The 24,494-nt window shown below is 34.6% G+C and overlaps 1 protein-coding gene across 7 annotated transcripts in view; it reads left to right on the top strand.

Annotated features, from left to right (window-relative positions):
* ZNF711 (zinc finger protein 711) overlaps positions 1-23,132 on the top strand; it is a 37,174-nt gene extending 14,042 nt beyond the window's left edge. For 4 of the 7 annotated variants that reach the window (XM_055122333.1, XM_055122335.1, XM_055122336.1 and 1 more), the window contains exons 4-10: positions 1,578-2,180; positions 11,226-11,381; positions 12,183-12,317; positions 16,285-16,422; positions 17,255-17,302; positions 19,174-19,317; positions 19,980-23,131. In XM_055122333.1, the coding sequence (XP_054978308.1) occupies positions 1,578-2,180; positions 11,226-11,381; positions 12,183-12,317; positions 16,285-16,422; positions 17,255-17,302; positions 19,174-19,317; positions 19,980-21,157 (2,402 nt within the window). In that variant the 3' untranslated portion in view covers positions 21,158-23,131. Of the gene's footprint in view, positions 1-1,577; positions 2,181-11,225; positions 11,382-12,182; positions 12,318-16,284; positions 16,423-17,254; positions 17,303-19,173; positions 19,318-19,979 lie in introns of all 7 variants that reach the window. The other 3 variants (XM_055122338.1, XM_055122339.1, XM_055122340.1) reach the window with 3 other exon arrangements.
* The last annotated feature ends 1,362 nt before the right edge of the window (positions 23,133-24,494 follow it).

The following is a 24,494-nucleotide window of genomic DNA, read 5'->3' as shown; positions in this document are numbered from 1 at the left end:
TCTTCTTGCCTTCCCTTCCCACCAATTCGGCAATTTCAGTTTTGTAAACCAGGACCACAGATTTGACATTCATTGCTGTCTAGTTTTTTATTTGGCTTCTTCATATACCAAAAATGAGTTAGATCATCTAGTATTCATCTTCCTTCTGACTTATTTAACATGATACCTTCCAGTTTCATCCCAGTTACTGAGAATGCAAGATTTCATCTTTCTTTATTGCTGCATAGTATTCCATTACAGATGTATACTGTTGCTTCTTTCTTCATCCGTTATTGGATAATTAGGTTGCTTCCATAGCATAGCTATTGTACTAAACACTACAATGAACACAGGTGTATTTACCTTTTTCAAATTTAGCATATTTGTGTTCTCTGATATATGCCAACCAGTGGTATTGCTGGATCACATGGAAGCTTCATTCTTAGTTTTTTAAAGAAGACTCCATACTATTTTTCATAGAGGCTGATCTAGATGGCATTCATTCCCACCAACAGTGAATGAGGGTTCTTTTTTTTTTTTCTTACCACATCTCCAACACTGGTTGTCTCCAGTCTTTTTAATATATGCCAAAACAAATGGTACATTTTCGACTGATTTTTTTACCTGCAGATCAGCACTGATATGTGGCTAGTGGTTGAAAACTATTGAATTAAATTATTTTGTTTGCATTTTGTAAGTTTATTATATTTTGTAGTACCCTTTGGTGTTTGACCTTTTTCTACTTGAAGTAATTTTAAAGATTCATTCAGGCGGTTGAATGTATCAGTAGGTCGTATTTTTGTTTCCTGGGCACACGCAGTGGTGCTCAGAGATAACTCTTGGCTCTGTGCTCAGGGATTATTCCTGATTCTCAGTAGTGACTCTTGGTGGTGCTCAGGGGACCATATGGGGTCCTGGGGATTAAACCAGGGTTGGCCATGTGCAAGGTCAACTGTACTATCTGTACTATTTTACTAGCCCCAGTTCATTTTTAATTGCTGGTAGTTTTGCCAGAGTTAGTTTAACCAAATATTCACCAACTGAAGGACATATGGGCTCTTTAATTTTTTTGGTAAAAATTTTAGGAGAAATAACTATTATAAACTGTTATGAATATTTTGTTATTAAACCAACTCACATTTTAATATTTTTGAGAAAGTTATCCCCAAATATGATTGATGAGTTTTATCAAAAATACCTCTTATTACAAGAAATTGGCCAAACAATTTTCGAAAATAAAAGTTACCATTATTTCCTTCCCAACACAAACATGAGATTAAGGTTCTCTGTATCTTTACCGATCTGTAGTGTTATTGTTTAAATAAATTTTATTGTACAAATTGGTATATAGTAACATTTCTTGCATTTTTATACTTATTTGAAAACATTATCTTAGGGTTTATTTTAGATGTTCCCATTACTGCCTTCACCCCAACTCCTGATAGTTGATGACTGTTATTGAAGTTAAGTTGTCAGTGATTTCATAAAATGATTCATTTGTACAGAACTATTGAATGTATACAAATATTTTGAAATTTGACATGTTAAAACCAGTACTTTGAATTAAGAAAATAACTTTACTTTTTTGATTATTGTAGTGGCTGGAATGGCTGGTACTGCGCATATCGATGGAGACCATATTGTTGTTTCAGTTCCTGAGGCTGTGTTAGTTTCTGATGTAGTCACAGATGATGGGATAACTCTAGATCCTGGCTTAGCAGCTGAAGTTGTACATGGGCCTGATATCATCACTGAGACTGACATAGTAACAGAAGGTGTGATTGTACCTGAAGCTGTACTTGAAGCTGATGTTGCCATTGAAGAAGATTTAGAGGAAACTGATGGTGATCACATTTTGACTTCCGAATTAATAACAGAAACCGTTAGAGTACCTGAACAGGTTTTTGTGGCTGACCTTGTTACAGGTCCTGATGGACACTTAGAACATGTGGTCCAAGATTGTGTTTCTGGAGTTGACTCTCCCACAGTCGTGTCAGAGGAGGTTCTTGTAACAAATTCAGATACAGAAACTATGATTCAGGCAACTGATGGTGTTCCTGGTTCTACAGTTACAATTAAAACGGAAGATGATGAAGATTTTGATGATGAGGATGATGATGAAGATGATGAGGATGATGATGAGGAAGATGAGGATGACGATGATGTCAAAAGCACTTCGGAAGATTACTTGATGATATCCTGTAAGTGAAACAAAAATTCTATAATTATTTTGGAGATTGTACATATATAATTTAGAAAGGTTTTCAGGAATGATACATTTTTTCAGTGAGTCTTTGGGGGGAAATTTTTTTGAAAACTTTGTTTTCAAAGTTGTATTGTTTGAGATGCTTTTTGTAATTTATCATGGTTTTAATTAAAATCCATACCAAAAATGAAGCAAAAATGAAATTTATTGATATCTTAGAAGAAATATGAATTTGGAAGATTCAGTAAGGATTACTGACAATTTTTATGGTATGTATATATATATATATTTTTTTTCAGAATGGGAAATTCATGCTTGAACTTCTTTTCAATTTTTTTTCTATTAAGGCATCATGGTTTACAGTGTTAAACACAGTTGACTTTCAAAAATACAATATTCCAGTACCAATCCCACCACCACTGTCAATGTCTCTTCACCAGTTCTTAATATGGCAGAGACTGAAATTGTCAGTCCAGTTTTACTCAGGAATTTAAGCATATTATGTTAAGTAATATATAATTCTATTTTAAGTTAAATATTTTAAAGTAAATTGATTTTCAACCACCAAGATTCTTGGCCAGCTGGTTCAATGAAAATGCCCAAGGATGTGGTGCTCCTTGGAGCCGGTGCTTCTGGAGAGTATTTGGGTCTTCCAGGGACATAGCAACACCCAGCTGTGCTTAGGGTACCACGTGTTTACAAAGATTGGCCTAATGGAAGGCTTGCGCCTTGAATGCTATACTAGTTCTCCCAGAAAACTCTTGTTTTCTTTTTAAGATAAAAAATATGGTTAATTGGAAGTGTATTTCTGAAGAGAATGTGCATATGTGTGCATAAAATGTATGCTACATATCAATCAGTTAATTAGAAACTTAAAACAGGAACCAGACAGATAGTATAAGGGTTAAGATCCCACCACCTTCTTTAAAATTTTTGGCCTGGTCCCCATGCCAAATAAACAAACTAAAAAATATATAGTTACTTATTTTCTAAGTATTATTATGAACTGTTTTTTAAAATGTACTTTTGAAAGTGAATATTTACATTGTTTTTTAATGAACTGACTAGTCTTTTTTTAAATATTCTCTGTAAATTGATATGGATTAATAGAAACTCCACAATTAATTTTTAATATGACATTAAGAAAAAAACTCTGGTTCTGGTTATATAAATAGTATGACCAAATTTGATGGTCTTTCTGTAGCAAAATATATTCAATGTGTCTTTAAAGCCATATTTGTCAAAATAAACTCTGGTATAAAATCATCTAAAATTTAGATATCATAAATACTATAAATATTTTAAAATTAGCATATACTTTGATTTAGCTGTGTAAAATATTTTAAAAATTATTTTCTCTAATTTCAAAGATTATTAATGTGTTAAATGAAAGAACTACTCTGGTAATCTTATAATCTTTCAAACAATGCAATTGGACTGAAAATTGAAAGACCTTGTATGCTTAAATAATGTAGAATGGCTGTAGAATCATTTTAGGGAGAATTTAGATTGAAAATTAATTAACTTCTTAATAGTATAGAAACAACAATAGTTATTTCTCCTGTGAAATTAAGCATTTTTTTGTGATAGAAGCAATTTATATAATGGAGTATACCAAAAATTAAGTAGATTTTTATCACTAGTTTTCTCATCATTCATATCCTTGACCATTTTTTGTAATAGTTATTAAACACAAATTGTGACCAGTTATACTTGATTATAATTTTCATTTTTATTTTATTCTATTTTATTTAATTCTGCTCTTTATTTCTTTATCTTCATTTTTAATACTTGGTTTTTGGTTATTGAATCTTCCAGTAGTTAGAGAATAAATTGCCTTTAATAATGACAACATTAATTATAAAAGTCCCTTTCTCTTTTTTTCCTTAAGATAGAGATTTTTGAAATATCAAAGTCATAAATTGAGGAACTAAACCAGACCTTTTTCTTGTTTCTAAAGTCTTAGATATTCATGCTAAGAAACTTTGTCAGTAGCTAATAATAATCAGTGATAGTGAATACCTAATTTCAGTACATCTTTTCTATTACAGTTTTATTTCTATTTTCAGACCAGGATTCTCAGATACTTTAGCTTAGCATATAATCATATGTTTAGCATATATTTAAGCTCAGTATAATCATATACTAAGCTAAAGTGATCTCATTGGTGCTAGGTAACATTAATATACCTCTGTATATATAAAATATAGTAGGTGTACTATTCTTTTAGAAGTACCTAATGTCTCTAAGACATTTAGGGGTGATTATTTCCTTTATGACAAGCTTCATCAGAGGAGGGAGGTCACATAAATAGTAAACCAAGATAATACATTGAAATTATTTTGTCTCTACATTTCTTTTTTCCCAAACTTTATTTAAACACCGTGGTTCACAAAGTTGTTCATGATTTGTTGTTACTGGCATTCAACATTCAACCCATTCCAACTACCACTTCCTTCCTCCACTGTCTCCATTTTCCCAAACACTCCTCAAGCCTGCGCTGAGCAGACACACAGTAATTTATTTTATATTGCTTATTACCATGGAATGGCCAACAGAATGATACAAAATGATTAAAAATATTTCCATAGGGGAAAATTGTGAAAATGCGAAAATTGTTTCATGATGGGAACATTATGTCCTTTTCTGGGATTTTACTAAGCTTTTTTTGTTGCAAGTTAAGCCTTCTGTGTTAATAATGTTTTTGTTAGTTCATATTGGTTGACTTATGTTTTGCATCCCATCCAATCTGGTATGCTACTACGGGGATGTTGGTGTTGTAGAATTTGGACGTGTTGTGCGGCTGCTGCAAATACAATCACCAGCTCCAGAAAATCCAGAATATCTAGGTGGGCAATTAAATTTTTAACTGGGCATGGCTGCTGTGTTTTCTGGAAGTCCGGAGAGTTGTGGGAGAAGTCACCTACCTTGACTCCAAGAAGGCCTGGAGTTTTTAGCACCAAGATCCATGTGCCTGGAATTTTTGGCAGATTAGGTTCACTGTGGCATTTAGTCCTAAGGTAGAGGGGTCTGGTCTGAAGCATGGAAGTGGCTCTGGGGTGTGAGGTTGTGGCTCTGGGGTGTGAGGTTGTCCCATACTTCCAGAGGAACCGGCAGCCACGCCCACAAACTACCACCACTGCTGCCAAATAAGCTCAAGTAAGCCTTGTTCCAGAGACTCATAAATAAATCTCAAAAGAGATAAACTAGCTACAATGATTTCTCAGACACACATTCCTGGCTGAGACCTCTGGGGAGATGTCTGATGTGGGTGCACCAATGCCCACCCACACAAAGCCCCGGCAACTGCATCTCATCCTTCCCTCTGCCTCTAAGGCAGACAATTTCCCCCATACTCTCTCAGTCATAAAGAGAGGGACAGACAGAGAATGATTGCAGTCATTTCTGAAATATAAAATAACATAATATGAGACTGACACCTACGGACAGTAGAGACAGGGACAGGAATATTGCTCCATGGTTGGTAGCCTGCATCATAAGCTGTGGGAGAAGTCAGCTGGAATAGAGAAGGGATCACTAAGTCAATAATGGTTGGAGAAATGGTTCTGGGTGGGAGATGCGTGCTGAAAGTAGATAAAGGACCAAAAGTGATAGCCTCTCAGTATTTGTAGTTTTTCTTATATTAGACTAGTATTCCCTTGTGTACCTATATCACACCTTTAAAAATATTTTTATCTAGAGTAATATTTCCAAAGTTGCTTAAGTAGGGTCTCAGTCATACACACAGTGTTGTACCTCTAATCCCATTACCTCATGACCCTTTACCCATGACCCTGCCCTACCCCCACCAGGTCTTATTGACAGATTTTAAGTTTATTTACGGTAGTTTGGGTGCTGGCTTTCAGTCATGCTCTAGTGCAGATACCTTGCCTCTATACCACACCACACTATCCACTTACCTGTCATTGCACTCTTTTAAGACTGTCTTCAGGTCTTAATTTTGTATATAGTTCAGTCATAATCATAGCGTGTGCATTCTATCTCTATAGGTGTCTTGTGTTTAGGGGGATAGATATCTAGAAGAGAAATTTTTGTATTTAAGTACAAAATCCTTAGAATTAAATACAAAATCCTTAGAATGTACTTTGACATTCACATTGGGCATTAAAATCTTTCTTGAGTTACTGTGATTTACATTAGTGTTTATTTTGGTTTCATGCATGCATCATTCCAACACCACACCCATCACCAGAGTTTTCCCACCACCAAGTTCCTGAAGGCTCTCCCATTCAAACACCCTCCACCATTTCTGTTAACCCATGATCTATTTTTGCATCCCTTAGCCATTTGTTGCCCCCCCAAGGTGAAACTTTAAATTCTACATATAAGAGTGATAATCCTGTATTTATCCCCTTATTCGGACTGACTTCACCCAGCATAATACCCTTTAGTTTTATCCATGTCTCAGAAAATTGTAGCAATTGTCACTTCTTGTAGATGCACATTTTACCTTGCCTGTATTTACCACAACTTGATTCATTCATCAGTATTTGAGCGTTTGGGTTGTTTCCACATCTTGACTATTGTTCTAAGTGCTGCAGTAAACATTGGTGTTTATATTTCCTTCCGGATTAATAATTTTTTGTGCTGTGGTGGTGGTTGATAGCAACAGTAATACCACTGGATCAATTAGGACTTCCAATATTATTTTTTAAAGAGCTCCCCATTTATTGCTTCTGTATTGGTTGCACCGAAAAACAATCCCACCAATAGTGAATGAGGGTTCCTTTCTCACTATTACCCTGTCAACACTCTTTCCAGACATGCCATTCTCACTGGTGTGAGATGAAAACTCCTCGTTGTTACAATATGTAGATCCCTAATTATAAAGTGTCAATAAGCAATTTTTCGTAAATCTATTGTTCATCTATATATCTAATTTGGAGAAGTGTCTGTTCACCTCATTTTACCATTTTTGAACAGTCTTGTTTGATTTTTGTTGTTGCTTTATGAATGGATATTGGCATTTTACCTGATGTAATATTGCAGGCATTTGTTCCCATTTAGTAGAGTGACTTTATTTCAGCTTGCTTCTTTTCTCTTGCCGATCAGAAGTTTTTAATTTGATGTCCTATTGTTTATTTTTGGTTTTGTTGTCTTTGCCTCTCTGGTCAGCTTGTTCAAGACATTTCTGAGGTCCATTTTCTAGAGAGTTCTGCCTGTTTTTTTCTGAATATATTTTTATGGATTCTAGTCTAATCTCTAGGTCTTTAGTCCACTTTGAATTTTTTAGTGAATGGTGTGATATATTATTCCCATTTCATTTTTTCCATGTTACCATCCAGTTTTCCCATTACCACTTTTCAAAGAGACTTTCTTTGCTCCACGCCATGGACTTTGATTCTTTATTATAGATTGCTTCCCCATAAATCTGGTGTTTCAGTACTCTCAATTCCGTTTCATTTTTCAGTCTGTGGGTTTATCTTTGTTCTTAAAGTTTTGATTATTATAGCTTTGTAGTACAATTCAAACTTGGGAAATGCAATACGTCTGAATTTCTTTTTTTCTCAGAACTTTTTGGCTATTCGGGGAATTTTATGTTTCCACGCATATTGTAGTTTTTTTCCAAATTTTTGAAGAATGTCATTGGGATTTTTGTGGATATATGCATTGTGTCTGTATAATGCTTTGGATAGGTAGATAATTTTGACAATGTTGAGTCTAACATTCCTTCAATGGGGAATATACTTCAGTTACTTCAGTTTCATGGTGTCCTATTTCTTTTAGCAGTGATTTATAGTTTGTACTACACAGGTCATCCACATCCTTTGTTAAGTTGATTTCTAGGTATTTGAAGATCGGGGGCAATATTTTGAAAGAAATTGCTCAATGTCTTTTTCTTGTAGTTCATTAGCTGATGGGGCTGGAGTGATAGCCCAGTGGGTAAGGCCTTTCATGGGGCCAACCCATGTTCGATTCCTCTGCCTCTCTCAGAGAGCCTGGCAAGCTACCAAGAGTATCTTGCCCACATGGCAGAGCCTGGCAAGCTACCCATGGTATATTTGATATGCCAAAAACAGTAACAACAAGTCTCACAATGGAGACATTACTGGTGCCCGCTCGAGTAAATTGATGACAGTGACAGTGACATAATCTGAATACAGAAATGCCACCATTTTTTGTGTAACGCCATCTGCTACCTTAGTGTATACACTTTTTATTTGTTTGTGTCACACCTGGTGCTCAGGGCTTACTCCTGACTCTGTGCTGAGGAATCACTCCTGGTGGGACTCATGGATGCCAAGGATCAAATCTGGATTGACTGTGTCAGGGCGAGTGCCCTACCTGCTGTACCCAGCCCCTATCTGCCCTTTGCTTGAAGTGTATTAACATTAGTTTATTGGCATAGCATGAACTTTTCATCCATGAAATAACTCCACTTACTATTTTTGCAAGGTTCACCTAGAAAACATTATATATACTGCTTTTGTCCTTTATCTTGAGTGATATTTCATATCTGTTTTAACATCAATTCAATTTGATATCTGGGTTGCTTAAACATATTTGTTTGCTTGTTTGTTTTGAGGCCACACCTGGCGATACTCAGGGTTTACTTCTTGTTCTGCATTAAGGAATTACTCATGGTGATGCTTGGGGTACCATATGAGATGCTGGGGATTGAGCCTGGTTGACCACATGCAAGGAAAATGCCCTACTTTCTGTACTATCACTCTGACTCCGTGTTTTAACTTTTAGCCAGTATGATTAATGTTATGAATATTCATGTACAAGTGTTTATACAGAGAATTGTTTACAGATCTCTTTTGTATGTGTAGCTGTTATTGGACAACTTTATGATTTAAATGTTACATTTTTGGGGGTTTTATTGGTATTATAATACATGGTACTTTTAAATACTATCTGATTCCATCTCTGTGGTATATCTATTTAAACTGATGGCATATACATCAAATAATTTTGGTAAATATAACATAAAAAGAGTACAGTAAAATACCATTTAGATTTTAAAAGGAATGTTATATGCTATATTATCATTCAGATTGAGTAACAAGACTGAGACTTCAGTATTGGATATCCTCTGGCCTTTAAATTTCTATTTTAGTCTTAACAAAGAAGAAAATCAGTCAGTCAGTCAGTCCAAACTATTAAATTATAATGAGGCTGTATTTGTCAAATAGTCTTATTTCGATAATTTTATAGTTTTACTATAATAATCCAACTATTAAATTGATAATTTTATATGTTTAGATTTACTTGCAATAATGATTAAGTACATTTTGCTAGACTTAAGTTGCCTAATTTTTAATGATATTGTTTTATGTTTTATGTTTTATTTGGAGATAAACTATTTACTAATACCAGATACTTCATTGTCTTTTTATCTTTCATTGTAATTTGTCTTATTTTCAAGAAAATATTTAGCAAAATGAATAGAATTTGGACTTTAATGCAAGGGAAAAATCTATTTTGATCATTTATATACTTTTCTCTCATTGAAAGTAACTCTTAAACAGTATGGAAGTATCCATGTTAAATCACCAAGTTAAAATAGCTTTGCACTGTAGAATATTTCTGAATTTCTTTTTTACAACTATTTTTAAAGCCCCAAAATACTTTGAAGATGTATATATCAAATTTTAAACCGAGGTAGTAAAAGTTTAGAAATTGATCTATTTAGATACTCTTGAAATTTGATTTTTAAAAGGTGGTGCAATTGGTATTGGAATATTGAATGCCTGTAACAAATCATCATGAACAACTTTGTAAACCGCGGTGTTTAAATCAAGTGAAGAAAAAAGCGCAATGAGTTCATCACTTTCCATTTGTGTTTGTTATGGTGCCACATCCAGCAAGTCCTGATGGTACTCAGTGGACCTCATGGGGTGCCATTGATCAAACCCAGGTCAACCACAATCATGCATGGCATGCAAGGCAAGCACCTTACTTGCTGTACTAGCTATCTTTTCAGCAGAGTTCTTTGTATGGTCATCTTACTCAGTTTTAGTAGTTCCAGAAATGTTTAGATGCAGTTAAGAGGCTTTAGGTTTTTAGGTTTTACATATAATTCTAGGACCTATATATAGAGAGGGACAGGATTTTTACTTAGATTACATTTATATTTTTAAAAGGACAAGTTAGGAAATGAAAAATGATAGACACATAATATTTATGGGGGTATAATATTTAATTTTTATGCTTAAAAGAGTTTGTGCAATGTATTCTTATGACAATATTGTTTTTAGTAACTATAACAATTAAATTAAAGTATATATATATATTGAAGTATATATATTTTGAAGTAAACCATGCATCATTTAATGTAATATAGAAGATTTCTGGTTTAAAGTTATTTTTTGTCCTCTCAACCAATATTAATTTTTTGCTACTATAATTTTTAAATGAAAAAAATTTGGAAATGTTTGAGCCACACATCACTGTGCTCAGGGCTTATTTCTGGCACTATGCTCAGGGATCACTCTGGGCAGTGCTCTGAGAGATGTGATGCCAGGGATTGAACCCAGGTTGACCGAATGGAAGGCAAAAGCTTAATCTCTGTACTATCTATATGGAACCACTAGTATTGTATTTTTATAATGATTTTTGAAAAACCCTTTATATAGTATCATACAGGTGTTTTGCTCTCATCTTTTTTTCAGTTCTAGATTTAATATGTTAATTGGTTTTATAAACACTGTTACTTAAGAATGACTGTTTATGTGAGCTTATTTTGTGAGTGCTATGCTTTTTGTTTATTCTGTTATTTAGTTGATCAGAGATTATTTTTCCTTTACAAATTATTTTAATTGAATATGTGTGCTTCTAATTTTGTACATATAAATTAAAGCCTGAAATAGGTTTTTCTATTGTTGTGAATATGTAGTATATGTCTAATTTTTAAACTTTTTCATAAAAAATGCAACTTATATTGGTTGCACATAGCTCACTAAGTGAATGTAGTGGGTAGGTGGTTAACATAGAATTGCACATTGACTTATGCTTAACACTGGCTAAATGTCTGAGGTACCTTTTGATTGATAGTCTTCTCTGTATTTTACAGTGGATGATGTTGGTGAAAAATTAGAGCATATGGGAAATACACCATTAAAAATGGGCAATGATGTTTCACAAGAAGATGTTAAAGAAGATGGATTTGGTTCAGAAGTAATAAAAGTGTATATATTCAAAGCTGAGGCTGAAGATGATGTTGAAATAGGTACAGAGGCTAATATATATTGTTATGATAGTTAAGAAAAAGAAAAACAACTTACATTTTCTGTTGATTATTTTAAAATTGTCATTGAAATATAGATTTCCAATAGCTGTCTTTGGGAATGAGTGTTTAAAGTGCATATTTTATGTATCTTTCCATACAAAGCAGGAATACAGTATATGTCATTCTTTGATTCTTTTAGGATGTGTATAATACATTTGAAATTTCTTTAAATGACGAGATTATTTCGTGTAGAATAGGAAATGATAATGCTTTTTTTTTTGTCACACCTGGCAATGCACAGGGTTTACTCCTGGTTCTGCACTCAGGAACCACTCCTGCCGGTGCTCAGGAGACCATATGGGATGCTGGGAATCGAACCCAGGTCTGCCGCATGTAAGGCAAACGCCCAACCAGTTGTGCTATCACTCCAGCTCCAAAAGCACCTTAGCTTCTGTGCTATCTCTCAGGCCCTTACTTTGTTCTTTGTACCTCATTTTCCATATCTATAGAAGAGTCATAATGATTATAAGTAATAGGAATATTGTGACAACTAAGTGGTTAAATACGTGTTTAAAACGTTATATGATGTTTGGCATCTAAGTGTTAATGTTTGATATTTCTCAGCGATGACTGAAAATATAAAATAATATGTGTATGAATTTTTTTGACAATTATATACATACATACCGGACTATTTTTCGGTGAACATTTTTAAAGAAAATTATTTTTATATAGTCTCAGTTAAATTGGTAGGTTATTGCTTGGTATTTCTCTGTTTTAATACATATTTTAATTTTTAAGGTGGAACAGAAATTGTGACAGAGAGTGAGTACACTAATGGACATTCTGTAACAGGAGTGCTTGATCAGAACCGAATGCAGCGGGAGAAGATGGTTTACATGGCTGTTAAAGATTCTTCACAAGATGATGATATCAGTAAGAAAAAAAAGGACACTGTAGTCACTTATCAGTAGCTATCATATAAAACAAGTAAAAAAATTCAGATGAACTAACAAAACTATATTAAGAACAGTCAATAAACTAAGTCTGACATGTTTACTATACTTAAAAGGGAAGAGTTTTTTGAACCTAAACACAGACTTTTCAGTTTGGCAGCTATGAAATACTATCTATAGCAATACAGATGTCAGTAATATAGTTACTATAATATACTATAGTAATATGTAATATGATTTCTGATTCAATGGAGCCCAAAGATCCTTACACAATTATTGAAGAGTCTGCTTTGTGCGTGTTATTGAATATGTTGTTTCTTCTTTAATTCCCATACCTCACCTCTGAAGTAGAAATGTATTATCCAAGTTATGGAAAGGCAAAATGCTTTAGGGAAGTTAATTGAAAAGATCACTCCACTAATATTTGACTACTAATTTGAACTTTAATCCAACTTTTCTACGAATATCCATTCCATATGGCAGTGGGCACTGTATGTCCTCTGGAGTTAGCATTGGAAGTGCTGTTTATTTTCTGTCCACTAAGGATTGGTTGAATAAGTATTCCTCCAAGCCAGGATACCATTTCTTTACTTAAGGTATTAATGGTTTTCAAATAGTAGCCAGCCAATTACAGATTTTTGGAACAGTACCACAGGTTGCAAAAAAAATGACTTTCTTGTTATTCTTATGAAGGCATATTTTTCATCTCTACCTATTTTCTTTCCATCTAAATGTAGAAATGCAGTTTATGACTTATTGTAATGCTGAGACAACTATTACATTGTTTTGTCTTAGAGAGATAAAAGACCCACTTCAGAGTATTTCTTTGACAACATTATTTACCTGACTACACTCTGATCTCTACTCCTCATATTTCCTTCCCTAGAAGCCATAGGAAGCTGAATTTCAGTCCATGGCATAAATATACCAAAGCTAAATATGTTAAAATGAATGAGTTAAGAGACTTTTGTTGGAGAGGAAAAACATTAAATGAAATAATTTCTGCCCATTGGTATATGGCTGAATAAAAAAGATGTATATATAATCCTCGGCTATTAAAAAATGAAACCATGTCATTTGCAACAACATGGTGAACCTAGAGAGGCTTATGCTTAGTGAAACAAGTTAGAGATAGAAAAACATTTTATTTCATTTGTGTGATGCATAAGGAAAACATTCTAAAGAACTTAAGTGAATCTTTAGATCTTGGGGCTAGAGTATTAGTACATCAGGTAGGGCCAAATGTTTTCCTTATATGCAGCCGACCTGTGTTTGATCCCTGGCACCACCAGGAGTAATTCCTGAGTGCAGAGCCAGGAGTAACCACTGAGAATTGCTGGGTGTGACCCAAAAAGCCAAAAAAAGAACTTTAGATCTTAAGACAAAAGATCTTAGTGCTTACCAGAAGGTAAGGGAGAAACTGGGGGAAGGTAAATCAAGGAAAGGAAGGGTCATGTATATAGTGATGGATAGAGTTAATTTGATGGATAGTGTAAAAATGACATATGCAGATGCTGATTTATAATGACAATTAATTTGTATTTCTCTTATATTTTTTACTAATCAGTCAGTAAAGGAGCATTGTAGATGGTGGTAGACTGAATTTAGGTCTAGCTGATGGCAGAATTCTATAGTAAAGTTAGACTAATGTTTCTGGATCACATTTTTGCCACATTTATTCTATGTTTCTTCTGTAGTCAGAACTTCACAGTATGAGTAAATGAAAAAACATAAATTCAAACCTATTTTCAATTTTAGAAGTTTAATCTAAACAGATTATCTAACAGAAAACATACCCAGTGGCTTTTTTATTTTTTGCTTTTTGGGTCATACGCAGCTTTTCTCAGGGGTTACTCCTGGCTCCGCACTCAGGCATTTCTCCTGGCGGTGCTTGGGGGACTGTATTGGGTGCCGAGGATTGAACCCAGGTCAGCCGCATGCAAGGCAAATGCCCTACATGCTGTGCTATCCCCAGTGACTTTTTAGTATTTTTATACCAAAATAGTATCTGTTTTTCAAAATGAGTTGTCTTTCATACGTTGGGGAGTTTTCTTTTGCTCAGTACCGGTGGTACTGGGAATCGAATCTGGCCTCCGACATTCAGAGAACGCACTCAGTGACAGTACAGTGGCGATCACTTGTCTTTCAAGAGGCAGATCCAGGTTATATACTCACCTCCCTATCTGGTCCCCCTAGCTTGCCAGGAGTGATCCCTGAGAGCACAGCCAAGAATAAGCTCTGAATATTCCACCAGCTTTGGTCTAAATACAAACAACATGCACTCAGCCCTTTTAAGCCTATTTTCCTTTCTGTCTCTATCTCTCTCTGTCTGTTTCTGTCTCTGTCTCTTCTCTTTCTCCAGATAGATATTTGTGTATCTGGATTTCATCATTTGTTTTGGTTTGAGGCAACACCTGGTGATGCTCAGAACTTACCCTGACACTGATTGTGTGCTCAGGGGTCGATCCTGATAGTACTCAGAGGACCATATATGGGCCAGGGATTGAACTGGGGTAATCTGCATACTGTCTCTTGGCCCTTTGACCCGCATATAATGCTTTTTTCATCAGTAAGATCTCTTGAAATCTTGCCTCTTGAAGTTGTTACAAATATTTTTGAGTACCAGCTTATTTATTTTATATAAATGTGTATATCTTTTTCTACATATATATACACCCTACAAAGGCATACCCTGTTTTATTGCACTTCACTTTATTGTTCTTCATAGATATTTTTTCCTCCCACAAATTTGAAGGTTTGAGGCAACCTTCCTTGAGAAAGTGTGTAGCATCATTTTTCCACAGTGTGTACTCACCTCATGTCTCTTTGTCATATGTAATTAAGGTATGTACATTTTTAACATTTAAAAATGTATTTCTACTGCACATTTAATGGACTACATTATATTCGCTATATTATGGCGCTTGAGCGATAGCACAGCGGGTAGGGTGTTTGCCTTGCACGAGGCTAACCCGGGTTCAATTCCTCTGTCCCTCTAGGAGAGCCCGGCAAGCTACCACGAATATCCACACAGCAGAGCCTGGCAAGCTACTCGATATGCCAAAAACAGTAACAGCAAGTCTCACAATGGAGACGTTACTGGTGCCAGCTCGAGCAAATCAATGAGCAATGGATAATAGCGATGACAGTGACAGTGATTATAGTGTATACAGTAACAGTATTTCCCAAACTGGGTGATACTTGGGAGCCATTGGAATGATATGGGGGTACTGAGGAGCTTTTTTTTTTCTGAAAGGAAGCCATTGTCCAAATAAATTTGGGAACTGCTGTCATAAAACAAATAAAAAAACTACATGCACTCACTGAGAAACCAAGAAAATATGCAATGACTCACTTCATTGCAATATTAGTCACAAATAAATTGTGTTAATTTATTGCTGTGGTCTGAACCCAAACCCATAATATTTTCAAGGTGTGCCTGTATGTATATGTATTATTTTGATTATTTATATTTTCATATTTCTATTACTTTTATATTCAGATAAGTCTTTTTCAGTTACTATTTTACTTTTTATTGCATGCACAGTATGGAATTAAACTTAGTCTTTGGCATAGCATTTACCACTTTCTAGTATTAATTACATGGGAAGTGTTTTCTGAGTTCTGAGAAATATTTGGCAGAATCATGGAATACAACCTTTTTCATAAATTTGTAATGCCCATTGGATTATAAATCAGTCAATATATTTGAGGCACACATGTTTTATATAATTAAAAAGCCATTTTCATAAACCAGTGTGAAGGGAAGAATTAGAATTTTGGTAAAAGATTGTCTCCCAGTGACACAGTCTCCAAAAGTGCCTAATGCATTTTTAAACATTTACCAGTTTAAAACCTTGAAAGTTGAAAGATTTAAATTGTTTGGAATTTTTACCCACTTACTAAATATTTGGGGTTGTAAACAAGCAATTATTTCTAAAATTTAGGTTGCGCTGAAATAGCAGATGAAGTTTACATGGAAGTCATTGTAGGGGAAGAGGAAGGAACTTCTCTCCCTGAGACTCAGCTTGAACACTCTGATGTTAATAAAACAATTGTCCCTGTTGTCTGGGCTGCGGCATATGGTAGGACACTGGAATTTTTTCACCTGCTAAGTACATAACATCTATTTGATCAGCCTTTAGTTCATTAAATATGCTGTACTAATGCCCCCTATGAGTTGGCTAATATTATAAAATGTTTTACTGTGGACTGAATCATCTTTAGTTATTTACATGATTTTTCTCCCACATATCTTGTATTATATAAAATGAACCTTGCTTAATGCATTAATTTTCAATAGAATTTATTTAAGTCCTATCTGTATAAGTGAGTGCCATAAAGCATTTTATTTTTCTAAATTAGGACTATCCGTTGAAAATAGATTCTTCCCCATTTGGGAAAACTTATTTCATGTATTAACAACACAAAAAAAGATTTTGGGGTTTTGGAAAGGAACATACATTCAGGTGTGCTCTTCTAGAAAACGAGGAAGGTAAAATTAGCTATTTTTCCATTTTTCTGATTTAATCTCATTTCTATTTTACAAGATGGGCCAGTTGTACTCTGCACTTTGAAAAATTTTGTTATTCAAATGTTTTAACTTGGTGTTTCATATGGTTCATTTATTTAACAGTCATTTATTGAGAATCTTCGATTTTGAGGGTAATCTGCAGAAATATCTACCAAGTTTTTATTTAAAAATAATACTTTTTAGATATTTACAGTCTCAAGGATGCTGACAATAGCCCTTATTTTCAGTCTGTGAAATTAGTATCTAAACTATTGGAGTAGAAGAATTCAACAACAAAAAAAATTAATCCAAGGAACGGTGATCAAAGTAAGATTTTGCAGATATGATCCACATGTAATCCTTATACTCAGTATATCAGTTTCAATTAGGCCTTCCTTTTTTAGGGGATGAAAGAAGAGCTTCACGAAGATATGAAGATTGCCAAACATCAGGTAAGAGAGATTTATATATGAGACATATATTTAATAGCCAGTTTTTATAGTGCTTGGTACTAATTTGTTTTTGCATATAAAATTTTACATGCCTAATCATGCCTTACCTTTTTACCTACATAGGAATGTGATACTTTGGGGAGCCAATTTATATACAATGTGTACTCTACAAATGTATTTTTAGTTTTTTTTCCTCAAGGTACAAATATTAGATAATTTAGCACATTAGTCATAAAATGTTGCTGTGTGAGAATTTGTAAATTAGAAATTAATTTTAGAAGAAGTAGATATTTACGTAAGTATTCCTTACATGGTACTATTTTATTAATTACTGTGCAGTCAGGATACTACATAACACATAAAATTCATGTATCAGCTTAAATTTTTCATTTTGATTTTATGTAATGTCATTCTATGGTTGATAATTCTTTATTATTTTTGCAAGTAAGGAGATTTTTTTCTCATAAGAAATGATCTTTTCCTGAGTAGGTATTTGACCATAAATTTAAATGTAGATTTTAGAAGCCAGAGAGATAGTACAGCTATAGTATAAAATGCTTGCCGGATATGCAGGTGACCCCAATTTAATCCCCGGCCCTGCATATGTTCCCTCAATCATTGCCAAGGGTGATCCCTAGGCCCATAGAATTTAAGCACTAGTATGTGTCATCCAGCAATTTTTTAAAATCTTGGTTTAAAGAAGTTGATGACAGGTACATATCACAGCATTTACACTAAAAATTTTTCTAGGTCTAATTTTGTTACTAAATTGCCTAACAGAAATATGAGAAGTGAAATTTTATATTCTGTATACACTAGTCTCCTTGAAATTTTGGTAAAATGCCTGAACCTCATCTTAAGTCTTTTTTTTTTTATTTTTGCTTTTTGGGTCACACCCGGCGACGCACAGGGGTTACTCCTGGTTCATGCACTCAATTACTCCTGGCGGTGCTCGGGGGACCATATGGGATACTGAGAATCAAACCCTGGTGGGCCGCGTGCAAGAAAAATGCTCTACCTCCTGTGCTAGAGCTCCAGCCCTTAACTCTTATAATAAATCTTAATACTCACTTTTCATACTAAATAAACTTTTTAAAAGCATATATGCAAATGATATATTTTGTTACACATCACACATAGTCACCATGCCTATATTGTTTGTTAGCATGTAGGCAATTTTTTGCTAGATCTCATTAATTTTTTTGGTTTTGGAGCCATACTCAGCAATGCTCAGGGGTTATTCCTGGCTCTACACTCAGGAATTATTCCTGGTGAAACACAGGGGACCATGTAGGATGCCAGGGATCAGACAAGGTCAGCAGTATGCAAATCACATGTACCCGCTGTTCTATCTCTCCAGCCTCACTCTTATTAATTTTATTTATTATTATTATTTTGCTTTTTGGGTCACACCTGGCAATGCACAGGGGTCACTCCTGGCTCTGCACTCAGGAATTGCCCCTGGTGGTGCTCAGGGGACCATGTGGGATGCTGGGAATGGAACCTGGGTCGGCCGTGTGCAAGGCAAATGCCCTACCCACTGTGCTATCGCTCCATCCCCACTCTTATTAATTTTATTAGTCTTTGTTGGTGAGGGATTGATCACATGTCAGAATTTTATTTGGGGTTATAAAATTCAGATTCTTATGTTACTTCACTTTATTATTAGGCTATTCTTTTAGGATGAATACATTGAGATATTCTAACATATTTGTAAAAAAGAATAAGAGAGAGTAAAAAGAAAGTGTGTACTTTGTGAAATTTAGTACTATAATGGAAACTTGGTGTTATATCATCTGTAATAATTCATCTATGCAAAACCAAAATGGCATACATATATGTAGCTTTATGGTGTGTATATATTTTTCCAGGAAATACTTTGGATTTAGCATTAGAAAACAGAAGTAGTACAGCAGCACAGTACCTTCAAATTTGTGATGGCATTAATACAAATAAAGTGCTTAAACAAAAATCTAAGAAGAGGAGAAGAGGAGAAACCAGGCAATGGCAAACAGGTAACTAAAATACAGATACTTAGCTTTATGAGTATTATAGTGATTTAAAATATAGATCTATATTTTGTAACTTATGGGAAAATATTTTGATTATAATGTAGTCCAACTCACACATAACTGTTTTGTATAAATTTTAAGAGTATGGCTTAATAAAACTGTACTTGTCTGCTCTTTATTCAGATTGTTTTATTTATTTACTGGTTTGGGGGATACACCTGGTGGTACTCATGAGCAGGATACTCCCAAGATCTGTGACCAGGGGATACTTCTAGTGGTGTTCATGATATCATGCAGGGCTGGGCCCAAACATAGGCCTCCTGCTTGCAAAGCTTGTATTAAGCCTATTGAGTTATCTTTCCAGTTACAAATGATGTCTGAAAAGAGAAGTTTCAGGCTGATTTACCAATAAAGGATGCTTTTTTTCTAGTTAGCAAAATTCATTTTGTCTGGTGAGTAGTCTATATGTAAAGTTCTGCTAAATTTCTTTTAGTGACTCTTTCAGTGAGTTACTTAATAATACTTTGCTTTTAATGTGCATTTCACCTTAAAATAATTTAATTTATTTCTCACGCAGTGAATATTAGCTTATTGTGTTATTTTTGTTGTAAAACCCTTTAAATTAGTCTGTTCAAGTGTCACAAATTTGCTTTCTTTTAATCTAGCTGTTATAATAGGTCCGGATGGACAGCCCCTGACAGTGTACCCTTGCCATATTTGTACAAAAAAGTTTAAATCCAGAGGATTCTTGAAAAGGCACATGAAAAATCATCCTGATCATTTGATGAGAAAAAAATACCAGTGTACAGATTGTGACTTTACAACTAACAAGAAAGTGAGTTTTCATAACCATTTAGAAAGCCATAAGCTTATTAACAAAGTTGACAAAACTCATGAGTTTTCTGAATACACACGAAGATACAGAGAGGCTAGTCCACTGAGCTCAAATAAACTTATATTGAGGGACAAGGAGCCGAAGATGCACAAATGCAAATACTGTGACTATGAAACTGCAGAGCAAGGACTGTTAAACAGACATTTGCTGGCTGTTCACAGCAAGAATTTTTCTCAAGTTTGTGTTGAGTGTGGCAAGGGCTTTCGACATCCTTCAGAACTCAAGAAGCATATGAGAACCCATACTGGTGAAAAGCCATATCAGTGTCAGTACTGTGTCTTCAGATGTGCAGATCAGTCAAATCTGAAAACTCATATTAGGTCTAAGCATGGTAACAATTTGCCATATAAATGTGAACATTGTCCCCAAGCATTTGGTGATGAAAGGGAACTTCAGCGTCATTTGGATTTGTTCCAAGGACATAAGACACACCAGTGTCCTCATTGTGACCATAAGAGCACCAATTCAAGTGACCTTAAGCGGCACATCATATCTGTACATACTAAGGATTTTCCTCACAAGTGTGAGGTCTGTGATAAAGGTTTTCATCGTCCTTCTGAGCTCAGAAAGCATAGTGATATCCATAAAGGCAGGAAGATTCATCAGTGTAGGCACTGTGACTTTAAAACATCAGATCCATTTATTCTTAGTGGCCATATCCTTTCAGTTCATACTAAGGATCAGTCATTGAAGTGTAAAAGGTGCAAGAGAGGGTTCAGACAACAAAATGAACTCAAAAAACATATGAAGACCCATACTGGAAGAAAGATTTACCAATGTGAGTATTGTGAATACAGCACTACAGATGCGTCTGGCTTTAAACGACACGTGATATCTATACATACAAAGGACTATCCACACAGGTGTGAATTCTGCAAGAAGGGATTTCGAAGACCATCAGAAAAAAATCAGCATATTATGAGGCACCACAAGGAGGCTCTTTTGTAATAAGATCAATATCAAGAAAGAGGCTATTTAGAAGATAAGATATGCTACTTGAAAATTGCACAAACTCATCTGGTTAAAAAGCTCTATCTTAAGTCATAACTTTTCAGTCTTTTATTAAAGATCTTAAGATATTTGAATTGGTAGAGGATCTCATAGCCTTTTGAAAAGTACTTCAATAATTAAAGAAACACCATTAAATGATTGTGCAAAAACATCTTAAACCTCTATTTAATAGTATTATGCATAATTAAACTACAGAGAGGAAAAGCAAAAATAACTAATTGGCTGATCATACCAGAGAGAAACATTTCCGGAAAGATTATATGTAATTGTGTTTAGGAGTGCTCTGCCATGGCAAATAAGCCTCACGTTTATGCAATTTTAGAAATGGGGTGTTGAAATAAAATACAGTCATTCATGAGTCACTTAGTCATTGAATATTTTATATGAAGTCTGGAAGTTAAATTCCAGAAATGGCAAAAGTTTTTAGTATTAAATTTCACAAGGAAAGAGGTTAGATTAATTCAATGTTATTTTTAAAAGAATTTTCAGAGCTGCTAAAATTTTATCACAGTATAGGGTGTTAAAATCTAGAATTCTGTGCTAAAATCCACGGTCAAGTCTTAAGGATAAAGTTCCTTCTTCTGATGTACAATTTGATAGTTTTCAGTTTGGCATACATGACAAAGGCATATTTGAGTCATTTGACTTTATAAAATGGATGCAGCTGTAGTGTTGCAAACAAAGCACTGTATTTCTTAAACAACTAAATTGTAACATGAAAGAACACAATTTCCTTAAATATTGCAATGTTTAGAGGGTGTTTTAGGACAGTCTTAGCAGTATGATTGTTCTAGTATTACTTGCTCTAATGTTTAAAGGTGCAATTTTATGCCATTATTGAGAGTTTTGATTTTTAAAATCTTATACCATATCATTAATACAAATTATCAATATGAGGCAGTATTGATGCAATACTTAGCAGAATAATATACTGCCACTAGACTTTGGAGGTGAATATTCATTTTATAGTGTATAAATTTAAAATATGCATCCCTTTAACAACGCTTTGTGTTAGCATGCTGCAAATCAAAATGGCACTTACTATATAAAGCTGATTTAAGGAAATTTAATTAAAACACTGTTTATAAATTTAACGCATATGATGTGTACTTTTAAGTTTTAGTTGCTTCATATTTACACTCAGCTGTTAAACATAATTAAAAGGTAATTTTAACTTTTTAATTAAAAGGTTAAAATGCACTATATTGTGGCTTTGTGTTTCAAATAATGTTTGTCTTTCTTTTTTGCACCAGGTAAAAATAATTTCTTGGATAAAAAGTTTTTTATCTTTCTTAACATCAGAATATTAAATTTGGAAAATATAAAATTGTGTGTTATGTGGCTGTAAATGATGTACACGCTGTAAAATAAGATTGTCACTGTTACATGGGACTATTAGTTCTAAATGTTATTCATTGAAATTGAGCATACAATAAAAAGCATTTATTGCATTTCAAGGGCTTATGAATTTATTTTAAATCGTGCTGTTATGTTCATTTCTGTTAAAATTTCTTTTAGGCAGTGTGGTCCTTTTTAATGTCTTGTTGAATTTTGTGCATTAACAGTATGGACTGGGAATTTAAACAATTATAATGACTCTGGAATGATTCTCCACAAAAATATTACTTGCAAATCGATCAGAAAATGCTACATATTCCACAAATAAGTGCAGTGATTCTACGTCTGTTCCTCTACTTTGACTTATTTCACTCAGCATGATACTTTCCATGTCCATCATTCATAACCCAATTTCATGACTTCATTATTTTTTCTAACAGCTGTGTGGTATTTCATTTTGTAAAGGTACCATAGTTTCTTTAACCAGTCGTCTGTTCTCGGGTACTTGGGTTGTTTCCAGATTCTGGCTATTGTGAACAGAGCTACAATAAACATACAATTGCAGATGTCATTTCTGCTGTGTTTCTGCACCCCGGGGGTATATTCCCAAAAGTGATATTGCTGGATCATATAAAAGCTCAATTTCTAGTATTTTGAGGAATGCCTATATTGTTTTCCAAAATGGCCAGACCATTCTGCATTCCAAGCAACAGTGAATGCGAGTCCTTTTCTCCTTGCATTCACTCAAGTACTGCTGTGTGCTGGTCTCTGTGGTGTATGGTGATATGTCATTGTTTTGATTTACATCCCCCTGATTAGTGATGTAGAGTTTTTTGTTTTGTTTTTTTGGTCACACCCGGCATTGCACAGGCATTACTCCTGGCTCATACACTCGAAATTACTCCTGGCGGTGCTTGGGGGACCATATGGGGTGCTGGAAATTGAACCCAGGTCGGCCCCATGTAAGGCAAAAGCCCTACTTGCTCCAGCCCCTGGCATTAGTATTTTTGTTTTACACCCAAGGACAGTAGAAACAAGGGCCAAGAGGATTGGTCCACTTTTGGAAACCTGTCTCAAGGGCTGCAGGAGAGGGCAGTTGGAATAAAGAAGCAACCATTATGACAATGATTGGTAGGAAGGGATCGCTCTGAATGGGAGATCTGTGCTGAAAGTGGGTAAGGACCAAACATGATGGCTTCTCAGTGTCTGTTGCAAATAATATTGCCCAAAAGTAGATAAAGAGAGACAATATAGGATTATAATTCCCTATGAAACTGGGTATGCCTCAGGGGCACTGTTGTGAGAGTAACTTCATAATCTAAGCTCCCTGAGGGAGGAGCAAGGATAAACCAATGTTACGCAACAATGATGAGTTGGGGGACTGATACAATTAAGATATATGGGAATTTGAAAGGGGAGACATCTGGAGGGTTTTGGGGAAAAAAGAATGTGATGAGACTTTTAACATGTTGACAGTATATTTCTGAGGCTATTATGCTGAGCCAAGGAATGCAAAGAACCATATAAAAAAGTTATTGCAGTTATACATGGACATAGTGAAACTGTACAAATTAGACGATTTTTTTCTTACACATTGAGTCTAGAAAATCTGAGCTAAGAAAGAACAGTAAGGAAGCTGGAGATTTAGGTCATAGGGTTGAAACACGTGACAGAGTTTGATCCCTGCAAAAACATGAGACCCATGCATCCAGGCTGAGAATAGCCAAGGGTGGCCCCAGGGGTCCTTTAACATTGCTTCAGAGATGCTACTCAAAAAAAACACAGCCATCTTTAAAATGAAAGAGTGCCTTAAAAATGGATTTTGCCATAAAGTAGATAGTATGAATGGTTTATATGTAAAAAATAACCAAAAACGGACTCAGGTGCCTTCAAAAGAAAGGAATAATTGTGGGGTGGAGTGGTTTTGACCATATTT

Source organism: Sorex araneus, chromosome X (genome assembly GCF_027595985.1).
Source record: "Sorex araneus isolate mSorAra2 chromosome X, mSorAra2.pri, whole genome shotgun sequence".
Taxonomy (NCBI): domain Eukaryota; kingdom Metazoa; phylum Chordata; class Mammalia; order Eulipotyphla; family Soricidae; genus Sorex; species Sorex araneus.
Note: the sequence above shows the minus strand (reverse complement) of the source record. Positions and strands in the feature narration are given on the sequence as shown.